This window comes from Somniosus microcephalus, chromosome 5, assembly GCF_052327205.1.
Source record: "Somniosus microcephalus isolate GS21.2 chromosome 5, FLI_Smic_1.0, whole genome shotgun sequence".
Taxonomy (NCBI): domain Eukaryota; kingdom Metazoa; phylum Chordata; class Chondrichthyes; order Squaliformes; family Somniosidae; genus Somniosus; species Somniosus microcephalus.
In genome coordinates this window covers 19445939-19462411 of record NC_140991.1, presented here as the reverse complement: position 1 = coordinate 19462411, position 16473 = coordinate 19445939, and the positions used below count along the sequence as shown (strand labels likewise).

The window sequence follows — 16473 nt, the reverse complement described above, 5'->3', positions numbered from 1 at the left end:
GATATTAGTGAACCAGCACTTCATGCAGTCGGACAATGTTCCCCCTATTTTAACACGGACTTTAACCTGCTTATTTTAACAGGATTAAACCCCTCATTGAAACAGCTTGAGCCTCCGTCCATTCACGTCACCCTCATTTTCTGGCTTTGTGCCATTTTCGTATAGAAAATAAGAGCTCTCTCCATCAGAAGGTCTAGGCTGTGTTTTTTATACATACATATATATATATTTAGAGCAGATTACACCGAATTCTTCCAGGAATTGTTTCCTCATCGTCGCGGTGGATGTCTGGAGCCAGAAGGCTTCCGCGGGAGGCGAGCGGTTGAGGCCTGAGGCCTAAGTTACCATCGCCGCGTCGTAGTCAGTGCCACAGGTCCCTCCCTCATACCGCTCCCCCTCCACCCGCCCCCACCCCCCCATCCCCGCCTCGCGCCCCCGTCCCCGCTCCCCCAGCCGTGCAGAAGAAAACCAGGAATCTCTGTGGGCTGGAACAGTACAATTATACTGGGATGGTGACAGTTAAAAAGGTGATGGAACTTTGCACAACTTCAGAAAATGCCAAGTGATCAGTAAAGTTAGCTTATTATATATTTCCCGCCGTCTCGTTTTTTTTATACTGCTTTGAGAATTAGAATCTCACAGCACAGGAGGAGGCCATTCGGCCCATCGTGCCTGTGCCGGCTCTTTGAAAGAGCGATCCAATTAGCCCCGCTACCCCCCCCCCACTCTTTCCCCACAGCCCTGCACATTTTTATTCCTTTTCAAGTATTTATCCGATTTCCCTTTTTGAAAGTTGCTACTGAATCTGATTCCGCCTCCCTATCAGGACGTTCCTCACGCGAGCCGGCGAGTCCAATCGTCCTCTCCTGCTCGAACCCCACTTCCCCTACCCCCGCACTCTTCTCACGCACCTGCCTGAATCTAACCGTGCTCCGTCTGAAGACGTATTCCAACCATCCCCCCATTCATTCTTTTTTTAGTACCTTCAACCACTGCCCCCCCCCCCCCAGTAGCTGCAATACCCGGAGCTGGTTCACTCCCAAGCACTCCGGGAATGACTGGCCAGGATTGGCGACTGGTCTGTGAGTCTCTGCTTGTCTCGGATGCGCTGCCAAGGGACCAAGTGAAGAAACAGGCCGAGGGAAGCAGTGGCCAACAGAATCAGGACGACGGACTCATTTTTACAGGACCTGCCATCCCCCAACCATTGTCTTGCTTGACAAGTTGGCCCTGGCTCAGTGGGCAGCGCTCTCACCTGAGTCAGAAGGTCGTGGGTTCAAGTCCCACTCCAGAGACTTGAGCACAAAAATTTAGGCTGATGCTCCAGTGCAGTGCAGTGCTGAGGGAGTGCTGCACTGTCGGAGGCGCCGTCTTTCGGATGAGACGTTAAACCGAGGCCCCATCCGCTCTCTCAGGTGGACGTAAAAGATCCTGCGGCACTCTTTTGAAGAAGAGCAGGGGAGTTCTCCCCGGTGTCCCGGTCAATATTTATCCCTTAACCAACATCACTAAAACAGATGATCTGGTCATTGTCACATCGCTGTTTGTGGGATCTTGCTGTGCGCAAATAGACTGCCACGTTTCCTACATCACAACAGTGACTACACTTCAGTGGCTGCAAAGCGCTTTGCGGCGTCCTGAGGTCGTGAAACGCGCTGTAGAAATAAAAGCCTTTCTTCTTAACTCTCTGGGAAAGTTGCGCCATCGACTGATGGTCGCCTTTGGCTTCTTGAAAGTGCAGGATCTTGCCTGAGTCGTGGGACCCTGGGCTGTAACCGTGGCGACCTCTCACAGCCCTGGAAGTAGAAAAAGCTACAGGGCCCGTGGTGCCATTTTAATAAAGTCCCTTTCACTTGCCGACTGGAGGCTGAGATAAACCCGCCGCTCAATAATGTCCCTATTTAAGGTCATTGGCAACGGAACCAGAGGCCAGGTGAGGAGAAGTTTACTTACGCAGAGAGTTACTGTGATCTGGAACGCGCTGCCTGAAAGGGCGGTGGAAGCAGATTCAATAGTAACTTTCAAAAGGGAATTGGATAAATACTTGAAGGGGAGAAATTTGCAGGGCTGTGGGGGAATGGGAAGGGCAGTGGGCCTAATTGGGCAGCTCTTTCAAAGAGCCGGCACAGGCACGATGGGCCGAATGGCCTCCTTCTGTGCTGCATCGTTCTACAATTCCATGATTTGCTGGTGAGCAGAAAGGAAGAAGTGAACAGATTCAACAGCCATAACAGCAATGGAGGCCTGGAGGTCAAAGGTAGCGGCCTGGTTTCAGCCTTGGCTTGGTGGGTAGCACTCTCGCCCCCGGCTCAGCAGGTCATGGGGTCAAAACCCCACTCCATGAGACTCAATGCTCCCAATGCAGTACTGAGGGAGTGCTGCACTGTCGGAGGTGCCGTGGTGTCGGAAAAGCCCTACCTGTCCTCGCAGGCGGATGTGAAATAACCTACGGCCACTATTTCGAAGAATAGCAAGGGGAGCTCCCCCTAGCCCGGTGCCCCGGGCTAATATTGATCCCTCAAGCTACATCACTAAAAAAAAAGATTAATTGGTCGTGGCTCGTATTGCTGTTTGTGGGGGCTTGCTGTGCGCATATTGGCTGCCGAGATTCCTTACCTTACAACAGTGAGCACACTTCAATGGCTGAGGTTGTGACAGGCACTAAATAAATGCAAGTTCTTAGTTCCCAGAAGCACAGGGAGTATTAAATTTGCCAAGGGCCATGGGTGTAGAGTTGGTAGGCCGAGGATGGGCCCACACTGAGTTACGAGTATATACTAAAAACACGGCATTGAAATAAGTTGGATTGGAATCAGTGCAGCCAGGGCCAAAGCTCCCCGTAAGCTGGGCTTTGTTCTGTTTCTTTTCAAGCGCGGTCCCTTTAAGTTTCTGCACATACACGGTGTTCAGTGTTCCCGTCAAGCTAAACTTTGAATGCAGCCACTTAAAGGGACCGCGCGCCCCCCGAAAAAATTTAAGGAAGGAACATTGGCGGTATTCGCAATGTAAAATCCAGTGAGCGGCCGTGCGCGGGACCTTTCCGATTACAGTGCGGCCAAGCGCGCGCGCGCCTTCGCAGGAACATTGGTCGGGGCCCCGGTTTAACGTCTCACCTGCAAGACAGCACCTCCGGCAGTGCAGCTCTCCCTCAGCACTGCACTGGGGGTGTCAGCCTGGGTTTTGTGCTCAAAGTCTCTGAAGTGGGGGAGGGGGTGGGTCTTCCGGTTCTGCGCCCGTTACCCCGAGCATTTCCCACCTGGCAAAGCGCGGAGCCGACACGCGCGGAGACGGAAACCGACAACCCGCCCCCACCCCCTCCCCCACCCCCCCACCCTGATTTTTTCTTTTTTTTCTTTTTGTTTTTCTCTCTCCCAGTGGGAGCGCCCCTTCCCTTTTTAATTACTTTGGCTTCATTTCCATCCTGGCACTGTCCTCCTCCCCTTCCACATCGTATTCTTCTGTCTGCCCGCTGGTCAGCACCTTGAGCCGCTCGGACAGGTCGCGGAACCGTGTGGTGAGCAAAAAGTCGTAGAGCAGAGCGGCGGCGAATCCTCCAATCATGGGGCCCACCCAGTACAGCTGGGGGAGAAAGAACACAGAGGTTACTGAGCGAAGGGGGCGGGGAAGTGGTGGTGATGGGGGGAGGTGTTGGCCCGTGGGGCGGGGGGGGCTGGTCTGATGTTGCTGGGTGACAGCGAGTCGGTGTGTGTAGGTATGTGTGTGGGTGTGTGTTCATGGGTGTGTGAGTGTGTGCGGGTGTGTGTGGGGGTGTGTTCATGGGTGTGGGAGTGTGTGCGTGGGTGTGCGTGGGTCTGAGTGTGTACATGCGGGTGTGAGTGTGAGTGTGTGCGGGTGTGAGTGTGAGTGTGTGCGGGTGTGAGTGTGTGAGTGTGAGTGTGAGTGTGAGTGTGTGCGGGTGTGAGTGTGAGTGTGTGCGGGTGTGAGTGTGTGTGGGTGTAAGTGTGAGTGTGTGCGGGTGTGAGTGTGAGTGTGTGTGGGTGTGAGTGTGTGTGGGTGTGAGTGTGAGTGTGAGTGTGTGCGGGTGTGAGTGTGAGTGTGAGCGTGTGCGGGTGTGAGTGTGTGGGTGTGAGTGTGAGTGTGAGTGTGTGTGAGTGTGAGTGTGTGCGGGTGTGAGTGTGGGTGTGAGTGTGAGTGTGAGTGTGTGTGGGTGTGAGTGTGTGCGGGTGTGAGTGTGAGTGTGTGTGGGTGTAAGTGTGAGTGTGTATGGGTGTGAGTGTGAGTGTGTGCGGGTGTGAGTGTGAGTGTGAGTGTGTGCGGGTGTGAGTGTGGGTGTGAGTGTGAGTGAGTGTGTGCGGGTGTGAGTGTGTGCGAGTGTGAGTGTGAGTGGGTGTGAGTATGAGTGTGTGTGGGTGTGAGTGTGAGTGTGTGCGGGTGTGAGTGTGAGTGTGAGCGTGTGCGGGTGTGAGTGTGTGGGTGTGAGTGTGAGTGTGAGTGTGTGTGGGTGTGAGTGTGTGCGGGTGTGAGTGTGAGTGTGAGTGTGAGTGTGTGCGGGTGTGAGTGTGAGTGTGTGCGGGTGTGAGTGTGCGAGTGTGTACTTGTGGGTGTGAGTGTGAGTGTGTGCGGGTGTGAGTGAGGGCTGGATTTTACCAACATCGGCGGGTCCGTGGCGGGTGATGTCAGTGGCGGGTCCCGTCCCCACTGCTGGCTCCAGCCTGCTCTGTAGAATGAAGTTCCCTTGATAGGGCTTGTTAAGCCCGCCCAGTGCGTTTCCCGGCCAATTAGAGGAAGCGGGTCTGATGATGTCATTTCATGAAGCGTCATCAGCCGGTTTCCTTAAAGGGACCATGGACAACTTCCTTTTGACATTTGTGCTGTCAGTGTTCTGCAGCATTGAGGTGCTGCAAACACTGACCAGCACTACACAGAGGCACAGGGCTGCACCCAGGCTCTCCCATGACCCCCTCCATATGCTTATGGAGGGAGTCACAGCACGCAGGGAGGTCCTCTTCCCTTCGGAAGAGACCTCCCCAGGAGACCAACGCAGCCTGGTTGCACATTGCACAGGAGGGCACAAGCAGGGATGTGGGCAGGAGGACCAGGCTGCAGTGGCGCAAACCTTTCAATGATCTCAGTAGATCACGAAACATTAGTACAAAGCCACACTCAACCTCATCCTGCTGTGCCACTCATCACATCCCCATCACTCTGCCTTCCCTACCCTGCTCCTGCACATCCTTACTCACACCAAATTACCTTGCACCTCCACCCATCCCTCTCTAGTTACATTATCACATCCCCATCTCACTAGCCACCCCTCACACTCACCCTCATCCTAGTGCAATCATATCAACTAACAACACACAAGGGTAGGCACTTGGGTGTTTTATGCAATGTTCCTGTAAAGTTTCTGTTAATGTGGTGTCAAACATTGAAATCTTTATTTTCAACACTTTGCGTTCTTGGACAGATTTGTGTGGACCTTTGGAAGTGGCGTAGTGATTTGCAGTGAATTGTGAGATATAATGGTCATGAGTGTGAAAGGAATGGTTTGGACATTGTATGGATGCTTTGTGGTGTTGTTGTGGGGTGGTGCCAACCTGGCGCATCATGTGGCAGCCAGGGTGTACAGCGTCAAGTGAAGTAAATCTGGCCATGGTGAGGCCATCCCTGGCGTCCCGGGCAGCAATGTGGTCGGGTGCTGATGCCCTGTGTCCTGTGCAGCATCAGTTGATTGCGGAGAAGATTGTTGTTGGTGATGCTGGTGTGCCTTGTGATGCTGGTGTTGGGGCTGATCGTGGTGGGATTCTGAGGACAAGGTGAGAGAGTTTCAAGGGCACCCATACTGATGGAATAGATGGCAGGTGAAGTAGAGATGACAGAAGCGATCTGTCAATGGTGGGCGAGATAATGAGGCCAGACTAGATGGAAACTTGTGTAAAGACTTGCACCATTCTGAATCTGTAGTGGAAATGCAGTTTAGAGAAGCTAGTGGTTAAGTGAACATTTTTCAATCAGCTGGGAACTTTGACTTGCCATTTGAAGCTGTCAACTCATCAGCTGATTCAATGGCCACTGACCTCCTGCCTCAGCTTCACAGACGAGGTCTAGGCACAGCAGGAAACCCGTGGGCGACCTGTCAAATCCAAAAAGCTGGGAACAAACCATTGTTAAGCAGCTGTAAACAAGCCACTAATGATTTTAATTGCCTCCCCCACTGCTGCGTGTCGGGTCTGCTCAGCGCTGACAGACCCGGCATTTGGGAAAGGCGCGTGGCGGCGAGTTCACAGCAGAGTTCTGACCCGCTGGGGAAAAAAAACACTTTCCCACCTGACCCGCCACCGATCGCGCCCGCTGACCTCCCGCAAAATCCAGCCCTGAGTGTCTGTGTATAAGTGTGTGGATGGGTGTGTGAGCATGAGTGTGTGTGTCAGTGTGTGAGTGTGTGTGTGAGTGTGAGTGTGTGAGTATGAGTGAAACATAGAAACATAGAAGATAGGAGCAGGAGTAGGCCATTCAGCTCCTCGAGCCTGCTCCACCATTCAATGAGATCATGGCTGATCATCCAAACTCAGTACCCTGTCCCTGCCTTCTCCCCATATCCCTTGATCCCTTTAGCCTTAAGAAATATATCCAACTCCTTCTTGAATATATTTAATGAATTGGCCTCAACTACCTTCTGTGGTAGAGAATTCCACAGGTTCACCACTCTCTGGGTGAAGAAATTCCTCCTCATCTCTGTCCTAAAAGACTTACCCCTTATCCTTAGACTGTGACCCCTGGTTCTGGACTCCCTCGCCATCAGGAACATCCTTCCTGCGTCTAGTCCTGTTAGAATTTTATAAGTTTCAATGAGATCCCCTCTCATTCTTCTAAACTCCAGCGAGTATAAGCCCAATCGACCCAATCTCTCCTCATACGTCATTCCTGCCATCCCAGGTATCAGTCTGGTGAATCTTCGCTGCACTCCCTCCATGGCAAGAACATCCTTCCTTAGATAAGGCGACCAAAACTGCACATAATACTCAAGATGTGGTCTCACCAACGTCCTGTACAACTGCAGCAAGACATCCTTGTTCCTGTACTCAAACCCTCTCGCTACGAAGGCCAACATACCATTTGCCTTCTTAACCGCCTGCTGCACCTGCATGCTTACCTTCAGCGACTGGTGCACAAGGACACCCAGGTCTCGTTGCACTTCCCCTTCTCCCAATCTATTGCTATTCAGATAATAATCTGCCTTCCTGTTTTTGCCACCAAAGTGGATAACCTCACATTTATCCACATTATATTGCATCTGCCATGCATCTGCCCAATCACCCAACCTGTCCAAATCATACTGGAGTTTCTCGGCATCCTCCTCACAGCACACACGCCCACCCAGCTTTGTGTCATCTGCAAACTTGGAGATATTACATCGAGTTCCCTTGTCTAGATCATTAATATATATTGTGAATAACTGGGGTCCAAGGACCAATCCCTGCGGTACCCCACTAGTCACTGCCTGCCACTCGGAAAAAGACCCGTTTATTCCAACTCTTTGCTTCCTGTCTGCCAACCAGTTCTCTATCCAAGTCAGTACCTTGCCCCCAATCCCATGTGCCTTAACTTTACACGCTAATCTCTTATGCGGGTATGTCAGTGTGTGTGTGTCAGTGTGTATGTAGGTGTAAGTGAGTGTGTGTGTGTCAGTGTAGGTGTGTGAGTGTGTCAGTGAGTGTGAGTGTGTCAGTGTATGTGTGTCAGTGTCAGTGAGTGTGTCAGTGTGTCAGTGTGAGTGAGTGTGAGTGTGTCAGTGAGTGTGTGAGTGTGAGTGTGTGAGTGTGAGTGTGTCAGTGTGTGTGAGTATGTCAGTGTGAGTGTGTGTGAGTGTGTCAGTGTGTGTCAGTGAGTGTGTCAGTGTGTCAGTGAGTGTGTCAGAGTGTGTCAGTGTGAGTGAGTGTGTCAGTGTGTGAGTGTGTCAGTGAGTGTGAGCGTGTGTGAGTGTGTCAGTGTGAGTGAGTGTGTCAGTGTGTGAGTGTATCAGTGTGTGTGGGTACGTCAGTGTGAGTGTGTGTCAGTGTGTCAGTGTGTGTGAGTATGTCAGTGTGAGTGTGTGTGAGTGTGTGAGTGTGAGTGTGTCAGTGTGTCAGTGAGTGTGTCAGTGTGTCAGTGAGTGTGTGAGTGTGTGTGTGTCAGTGTGAGTGAGTGTGTCAGTGTGTGAGTGTGTCAGTGAGTGTGAGCGTGTGTGAGTGTGTCAGTGTGTGAGTGTGTCAGTGTGTGTGTGTCAGTGTGTGTGAGTATGTCAGTGTGAGTGTGTGTGTCAGTGTGTCAGTGAGTGAGTGAGTGTGTCAGTGTGTCAGTGTGTGTGTGTGTGAGTGTGTCAGTGTGTGTGAGTGTGTCAGTGTGAGTGAGTGTGTCAATGTGTGAGTGTGTCAGTGAGTGTGAGCGTGTGTGTTTGTGTCAGTGTGAGTGAGTGTGTCAATGGGTGAGTGTGTCAGTGAGTGTGAGCGTGTGTGTGTGTCAGTGTGAGTGAAGCATTTTTTAGCTTCTTTTGAAGTTGTTTTACAAAGAAGCTCCCTCTAGTGGTTGTGTTGGGGAGTGCACTGAGTGACCCTGCCCTGAACAGAGCCCGGCGAGACCACCTGCTCACCGGTCATCGTGAGATGACACATCATGACTGCACTGTGATGAGTTTCTCTATTCTTCATTTCTAGTGAAATCATAAAAAGGTTTCTAAAAATAATTTACAATTTCCCTGGAAATACTGAACAAAGATCTTCATAAACATATTGACATTGTCGCTGTGCTCAGTCAGTGCATTGATTCTTGTTGCCCCAGGCCGAGTGTGGATTTGATCCCCTGTCTGTAGATTTCTTGCTGATCTGAGCCCTTGGTGCCTCTGGTCCAGGAAAACAAAATAAAGTAATTCGGCATTCCCTCTCCTGATCATTATCCAACATATCCGCTCCATCACTAAGACCACCTACTTCCACCTCCGTAACATCGCCCGTCTCCGCCCCTGCCTCAGCTCGTCTGCTGCTGAAACCCTCATCAATGCCTTTGTTACCTCTAGACTTAATTATGCCAACACTCTCCTGGCCGGCCTCCCATCCTCTACCCTACGTAAACTTGAGCTCGTCCAAAACTTGGCTGCCCGTGTCCTAACTCGCACCATGTCTCGTCCACCCATTGGCTCCCGGAGTGGCAGCGCCTCGATTCTAAAAATTCTCATCCTTGTTTGCGAATCCCTCCATGGCCTCGCCCCCCTCCCTATCTCTGTAACCTCCAAGGTTGACCCCAAGGCCCAAGGCAGACTCTACCCAATAGGGTATTGGTTTGATACCCAAGGGCCCTGTGCCGCTCACAGCTCCGCCAACTCACCCAGTGATCCTTGAAGTTGCCGGTAATGACAGCCGGCCCGAAGGAACGGGCAGGGTTCATCCCACATCCGGTGAAGCCAATCTGAGGAGAGAAGGGAACAATACAGCCATTAGACAACTCCAGCGAACGCTTGCCTCAGCGACGCTACCCACTGGCGGAAAACTGACTCGAGCGGCTGATTGGCCTACTGCTGTTCCTATGTTCCATTGGAAAAGGAGCAAAAAGAATGTGGATTAAGGTGGACTTTTTTTCTTTTTAAACTGGGCCAGTAGGTGGCAGATGCAGTTAAATGAAGACAAATTTAAAGCTGTTTGCAGGGGAGGAAACATGAATCAAAAGGAGTATGTACGCTGAATGGAAAAGTGGTATGGGGTGATGATCAGAAAATAGATCTGGGGTTATGAGGGGAATTATTGAAACCATCGCTGCAGTAAAGGGTGGTGGAAACAAATTACATAGAATTTTACAGCACAGAAAGGCTATTCGACCCAACTGGTCTATGCTGCTGTTTATGCTGCATACGGGCCTCCTCCAACTCCTCTTTATTTAACCCTATCAACATAACCTTCTATTCCTTTCTCCCTCATGTACTAGCTTCCTCTTAAATGCATCTATGCTATTCACCTCAACCACTCCTTGTGGTATCGAGTTCCACCTCCTCACCACTCTCTGGGTAAAGAGTCACTGGGGGAGAAATTCGGTATCGCCCCGTTTGGGGGGCTAGAGCTTTAAAAGTTGACAAATTAGCGCCAGGCGCTACTCATTCTCGCCTCCCATGAACTTCAGTTTTAGCGCTCCCAGAGGGAACTGGGGCGCTAAATCATGCGCTAAACACTTCTCTTAGGGCGCTAAAGTGTGAGAGAGGGGCAGGAGCGACAGAGCGCTAAACAACGTGCAGTGCAGTGCAGCCGGCATCAGAGGCTCCTTCCCTCGCTTAAAGGGAAGGGCCGATGATGGTTTGCAACATTCTTCTTCTTAGTTCTGTGGGGCCAGGGGACTTGCGCGACTTCCATTACAGCCCCAGTCACTCTCGGAGAGTGGAGGTTGACGTAAGAAAACTACTAGGCACTTGGTCAGAGTATTAAACAAGGCTTTAATCGATCGTTTCACAACATGGAAGTCTAGTTATCCTTCACTAGTCCCTGTTTACAAAATGTCCCTGAGCAAGCTGGGCCCGTGCCCGAGTATTTATACTCTCCCTGGACAGCGCCACCAGCAGGCCGCCCAGTATATTTCATGAGTCCTTTCTACATAAATGGCACGATTTATGTCAGAGGTCTTAGGCATCGCGCAGCAATGAGGCTTCAAAAACTTTCAGCGGGCACCAGAGTGGTGCGATGAATAACGTTTGGCCTATCTGGCCCCCACTGCCTTTAACTATCGCTCCCCAAGCGGCCAGCCAAGGTGACACCACCTCCTATTGATGCCGTTGTTCACGCCCGGCGATACAGCAGGGGGGGGGCGGGAGGCAATGTCACATCCGGGGCAGTAACGGGGCGTTGCGCACTTGATGACGTCACGATCTACGGGGCGCTAGCGACCGAGGCGGTAAGTGTTGGCGCCAGCGCAAAACCGCCAGGGGAGTTTGCGGGCGTCACTGAATTCGCCGTGCCTGGTCGGTAACTCCTTAGCGCCCTGTACCGCCCCCCACAGGCGCTAACGGGAGGCGCAAAGCAGTCGAATTTCTAGCCCAATATTCTACCTCCCACTTCAGTCTGATCTGCAAACTGGATGATCTGGCTTTAGATGCTCTCATCGACATCACTTCAGGACCAGACAGAGCATTTCGCTTGATCCATGCCCCAGTCAATCCCGCGTGCAGTGACTGCAGCGTGCACGATCTGCAATAACTCACTGGGGTCACTTTAACAGCACCTCCCCCCTCCTTGTGACCTCTGGCACCCCTGAGAAGGACAAAAACCAGCAATCTTGAGGGGGAGACCATGGCCTCCAAGTCACACACCGTCCTCAGGCATATATTGCCTGTTCCTTCATCGGCGCTGGGTCAAAGTCCAGGAATTCCCTAACTAACGCCATTGCGGGGAGCGCCTTCACCACACGGACTGCCGCGGTTCAAGTAGAAGGCCCACCACCTTTTCGGGGCAACTAGGCATGGGCAATAAATGCCGGCCTTTCTAGCGAGGCTCGCATACCGAGATTGAATTAAAAAGGGAGGCTTTTTACGCAGCGAGTTGTTGTGATCCGTAATGCGCTGCCTGAAAGGGCAGAGGAGGCAGATTCAGTAATAACTTTCAAAAGGAAATTGGATAAATACTTCCAGGGGGAAAATTTGCAGGGCTGTGGGGAAAGAACAGGGGAGTGGGACTAATTGGACAGCTCTTTCAGAGAGGCACGATGGGCCGAATGGCCTCCCTCTGTGCCGTAAGATTCTATGACTCAAGAGCAATTCCCACCCGGAATCTTCCAATTTATAGCCAGAAGTCAGCTTTGTGTTTCAAAGGCGACTTCTGGTTAACAGACAGGAAACAGAGAGTAGGAATAAACGGGTCTTTTTCGGGGTGGCAGGCGGTGACTAGTGGGGTACCGCAGGGATCAGTGCTTGGGCCCCAGCTATTCACAGTATATAATTAATGATTTGGATGAGGGAACCAAATGTAATATTTCCAAGTTTGCTGGCGACACGAAACTAGGTGGGATTGTGAGTTGTGAGGAGGATGCAAAGAGGCTTCAAGGCGATTTAGACAAGTTGAGTGAGTGGGCAAATACATGGCAGATGCAGTACAATGTGGATAAATGTGAAGTTATCCACTTCGGTAGGAAAAACAGAAAGGCAGAGTATTATTTAAATGGTGATAGATTGGGAAATGCTGATGTACAAAGGGACCTGGGTGTCCTTGTACACCAGTCACTGAAAGCAAACATGCAGGTGCAGCAAGCAGTTAGGAAGGCAAATGGTATGTTGGCCTTCATTGCAAGAGGATTTGAGTACAGGAGCAAGGATGTCTTACTACAGTTGTACAGGGCCTTGGTGAAACCACACCTGGAGTACTGTGTGCAGTTTTGGTCTCCTTACCTAAGAAAGGATATACTTGCCATAGAGGGAGTGCAGCGAAGGTTCACCAGACTGATTCCTGGGATGGTAGGACTGTCGTAGGAGGAGAGATTGGGTCGACTAGGCCTGTATTCACTAGAGTTTAGAAGAATGAGAGGGGATCTCATTGAAACGTCTAAAATTCTGACAGGACTGGATAGGCTGGATGCAGGGAGGATGTTTCCTCTGGCTGGGGTGTCTAGAACGAGGGGTCACAGTCTCAGGATACGGGGTAGGACATTTAGGACTGAGATGAGGAGAAACTTCTTCGCTCAGAGGGTGGTGAACCTGTGGAATTCTCTACCACAGAAGGCTATGGAGGCCAAGTCACTGAATATATTTAAGAAGGAGATAGATAGATTTCAAGACACAAAAGGCATCAAGGGGTATGGGGAGAGAGCGGGAATATGGTATTGAGATAGAGGATCAGCCACGATATGATCATATTGAATGGCAGAGCAGGCTCGAAGGGCCAAATGGCCTACTCCTGCTCCTATTTGTCTATGTTTCTATGTAAACCGTGTGATGCTATTGGGTGTAAATTTGGCCAATAAAACACAATCTTGAACAATTTGCTGATGCCAGCCAGGTTGTTCCCGCTGGTGTCACTCACCGCCATTAAGTGGCCAATAACAACTGAAAGTCCAATAGCTAGAGGGCCGGAGCCAGAGAGATCCGTCCTTCGTTTATCCGTGGTCGCAAAGACGCAGAGAACGAGCTGGAAGGTGATGATAATTTCAACGCCCAGACCTTGCCCCGGGGTAACCCCTTCTCCCAGCTGAAAAAAAGAGGAAAAACAGAAAGAGCAATGAGGAGAAAATGTCACATAAGAAGGTCATAGCCACAACGAGCATGTTCCTTTATCAGCAGTCAACACCACCTTCTCAATTTCTCCTCTGTCCAATTGAACTCACTTATATTGACACCTTGTCAGGGTTGGGGAGCCACAGGGCCGTGTAGATACAGGGCCGTGCGCTCCGGGCAAGGTAGGTTCTGGACCCAAGTGCAGAAACCAGGCTAGAGGCAGGTATACAATCTTAAGGAACAGTACTTTATTCATTACTTAACTAGATTCACACATAACTAGATTCATACAAGGAACACAACAGCATACGTAAGAACTCGAGACAGAAACACCACAGCATACATAGAACTCGAGACAAGAACAATATACATAGAACTCGAGACAAGTTACAAAACGGCTAGTCAAGAATAGGAACTCAGGACAGCTTCCATGAGGCAACCTACTTGTCCATACTGAGCTGGGATAAGCTTACCACAAGCGCAACCAGCTTGCCGAGACGAGACTCGAGACAAGCTATCACGAGGGGCTGCCGCAGGGGTAACAGGCTTATCAATACAGAGCTCAAGACAAGCGCCAGCATGGCAACACACTAGTCCAGCCCAGCACCTTATCAAGACTAAGAACAACAAGAACACAGACTTAGTTACATCTTAAATACAGAGCTCGAGAGAACCATGGCAACCAGCTAGTCAAAGCCAGGAGCCACAGAGCGAAGGCTAGTCCCCGGATCCCCGGTTAGGACTGAGCAAGGAGGGAAGCAACCACAGAACTTATATACCAACAAAACCAGGTGAAACCCATGAACAGCTAACAGGCCGCTAAGAATTAACACAGGAGGCTAGGAACAATTAACAAGGGGCTAGAACCAAACAAGTGAAGGTGCCATCTAGAGGCTACAGCAGGAACTGACTGGCACCCTCACAGGCTCATTTGAGACCTTGCTCTCAGTGGAGCAGGTTGTGCTGCTGCTGCTGCTGCTGCTGTGTGGGAGGTGGTGGTCGCCTTGGCCTGGGAGTGGAGGGGAAGGAGTGACCCCAGGCCACCACTACTAGCAACCTACCATTTACAACCATCTACATCTACCGAGGTGCCTGGGGAGAGAGGAGGAGAGGACAGAGGAGGAGGCCAGCATTACAACTGGAGAGGCCTTCCATCACTGCCTCCCAATTTGGCCTCCAGTCCAGGAGAGGGAGAGAGGGGAGAGGAATACCACTCAGCTCCAACTTGGAAGGAGGGGAGGAGCTGCATCCTTTAACATCTGCAAGTGGGTGTCTTTTGTGCATTCCCCTAAAGACTTTGCATTCTAGGCGGGGGGAGGAAAGAAGACGGGCCGGAAAGCCTGGCCTGGGTTGGCTGGAGCCTGCCCAGGTGAAGCTTTTTCCCTTGCATTGAGAAGACCTGGTGTGGGGCTGAGCCTGGGCTTTCTCCAGCCTACCCAGGTGAAGACATCTTCTCCCCCTGCCCGAAGACCATCTGCCTAAGACTTTGTTTTTCCATCGGGGAGTGCACCCTGCCGACACCCACCCACCGAATACCACCTTGAATGGGGACCCTGCCTTTGCGGCCCCCCTCCTTCCCACCCCCCCTTTCTCTCTCTCTTTGTCCTCTCTTTGCCTCTCTGGAAAGGCACCTCCCCTTTAAATCTACCTATTGCCAATTGAGCAGAGGGAAGGAAGGCCCCTCTCCCAATTAATTCCATCAGGGGGCGAGGCGGGCCAGTTACTTTACACTCCCTCTGCTCAAGGGAAGACTTTTACCAAGGCCATTAACACCTTCAGGCCTGTGACTTGGGGTGTGTGTGGCTCTTTAAAGAACCACCCCACTATGGCTTCCACATCTGCGGCGGTGACGGGGCCGGCAAGAACCTATGTGGCGGTGGCGACCAAAGCCACGGCTACTCCCGCTTCTGCTGCTGCCCCGTCGCCGTTCCAACTCGTAACAAAGAAGCTTGGGGTGAAGAGCTACACCCACCCCAACATGACCATCGAGGCATGCGTGAAGGCCATGGCTGGGGTTGTCGGCCCTCCAGCCATACTCGCCGCCTCGAAAATGTATGGGAAGGCTGTGTTCTTCCTGGAGTCGGAGCGGGCGGTGGCCCTGGCCCTCACCAAGGGGCTCACCGTGGGCGGGACCTTCCTGCCGGTGGACCCTCTAGAGGCCACCGCGCAGAGGGTCGTGTTATCGAACATCCCGCCCTACATCTCGAGTGAGCTCCTCCTCCCCCACTTGCTCCAACTTGGGGAGGTGAGGTCGGGGATCACGCCGATCCCGCTCGGATTCCGGGAAGTCAGCCTTCGCCATGTCTTCTCCTTCCGGCGCCAGGCCTTTGTTCAGCTGGCGCGGGAGGGGGAGACTGACGGGGCTTTTTCGGTCCTCCATGAGGGGACCCTTCACCGCGTCTTCTGGACGACGGACGGCGTGCGGTGCCACGCCTGCAAGGAGGTGGGGCATATACGAAAAAACTGCCCCGCCTCCAAAGCCGCCAGGTCGTCTGGCGTGGCCGAGGCTGGCGCCGCCGCCGCTCCTCCCCCCGGGTCTGGCCGTGCCCCACCCCAAACAAATACTACCGGGGTGCGGTCGTCGTCGGAGGTCGATGCCATCCAGGCCTCCGGCGGGGGGGAGAAAGTGTGTCCGGTCGGGAAGAGGGCGCGGAAAAATAAACACCGTGAGGTGGGCCCCCCCAGGGAGGGCGTGCCCCTGGATATGGAGCCCCTGACACCCGAGCGCGTTGCCGCGTTAATCAGGGAGGGCAAGAGTGGGAGGGACCTCATGCCCGAGCCTGTGGCCGCGACCGCCGAGGCGGGAGCGCCAGAACCTGCGGCCGGGCTCGGGCCCAAGGGACCCGACGAACCTGCTCCACCGGAGGGAGCAGGGGAGGCCCCTGCAGAAATGGAGGTCTCCCCCTATCCCTCCACTTTAAAAAGAAGGCGCGACTCCCAGGAGGAGGAGGAGGACCAGGAGGAGGAAGGTCCCTCCGGTCAGGGGGAGTCGTCGCCCGCCGCGGGTACTGCGCCCCACCCCACCGCTGTCACCATCGTGAGCGATCGGCAGGGGTCGCCTGTCCCTGGGGAGGCTGAGGCAGAGGTGTCTGCCCAGCTCGTGCCTCCCAGGGATGGGGACGAGACCCTGCCCGTGGGGGGGGTCGCGGAACAACCCGCGGCCGAGATCGATCCCCTTTCGGTGGCGTTACCCCTCGACGAGTCGGGCGGCTTGGAGTCTGGGTCGGGCGAGCTCGCGGAAGATGAGCTCGCCCAAAGCGGCCCGGACTTTTCCCAGGTGCTGCTCGACCTCGTCG

General features: G+C 52.7%; 1 protein-coding gene across 1 annotated transcript in view; it reads right to left on the bottom strand.

Annotated features, from left to right (window-relative positions):
- Positions 1 to 410: 410 nt before the first annotated feature.
- Positions 411 to 16473, bottom strand: part of aqp1a.1 (aquaporin 1a (Colton blood group), tandem duplicate 1) — a 37830-nt gene continuing 21767 nt past the window's right edge. Inside the window, exons 2-4 of the mRNA XM_085987413.1 lie at positions 12987 to 13151; positions 9322 to 9402; positions 411 to 3579 (exon numbers count right to left, since the gene is read on the bottom strand). Of these exons, the coding sequence (XP_085843539.1) occupies positions 3400 to 3579; positions 9322 to 9402; positions 12987 to 13151 (426 nt within the window). The 3' untranslated portion in view covers positions 411 to 3399. The remainder of the gene's footprint in view (positions 3580 to 9321; positions 9403 to 12986; positions 13152 to 16473) is intronic.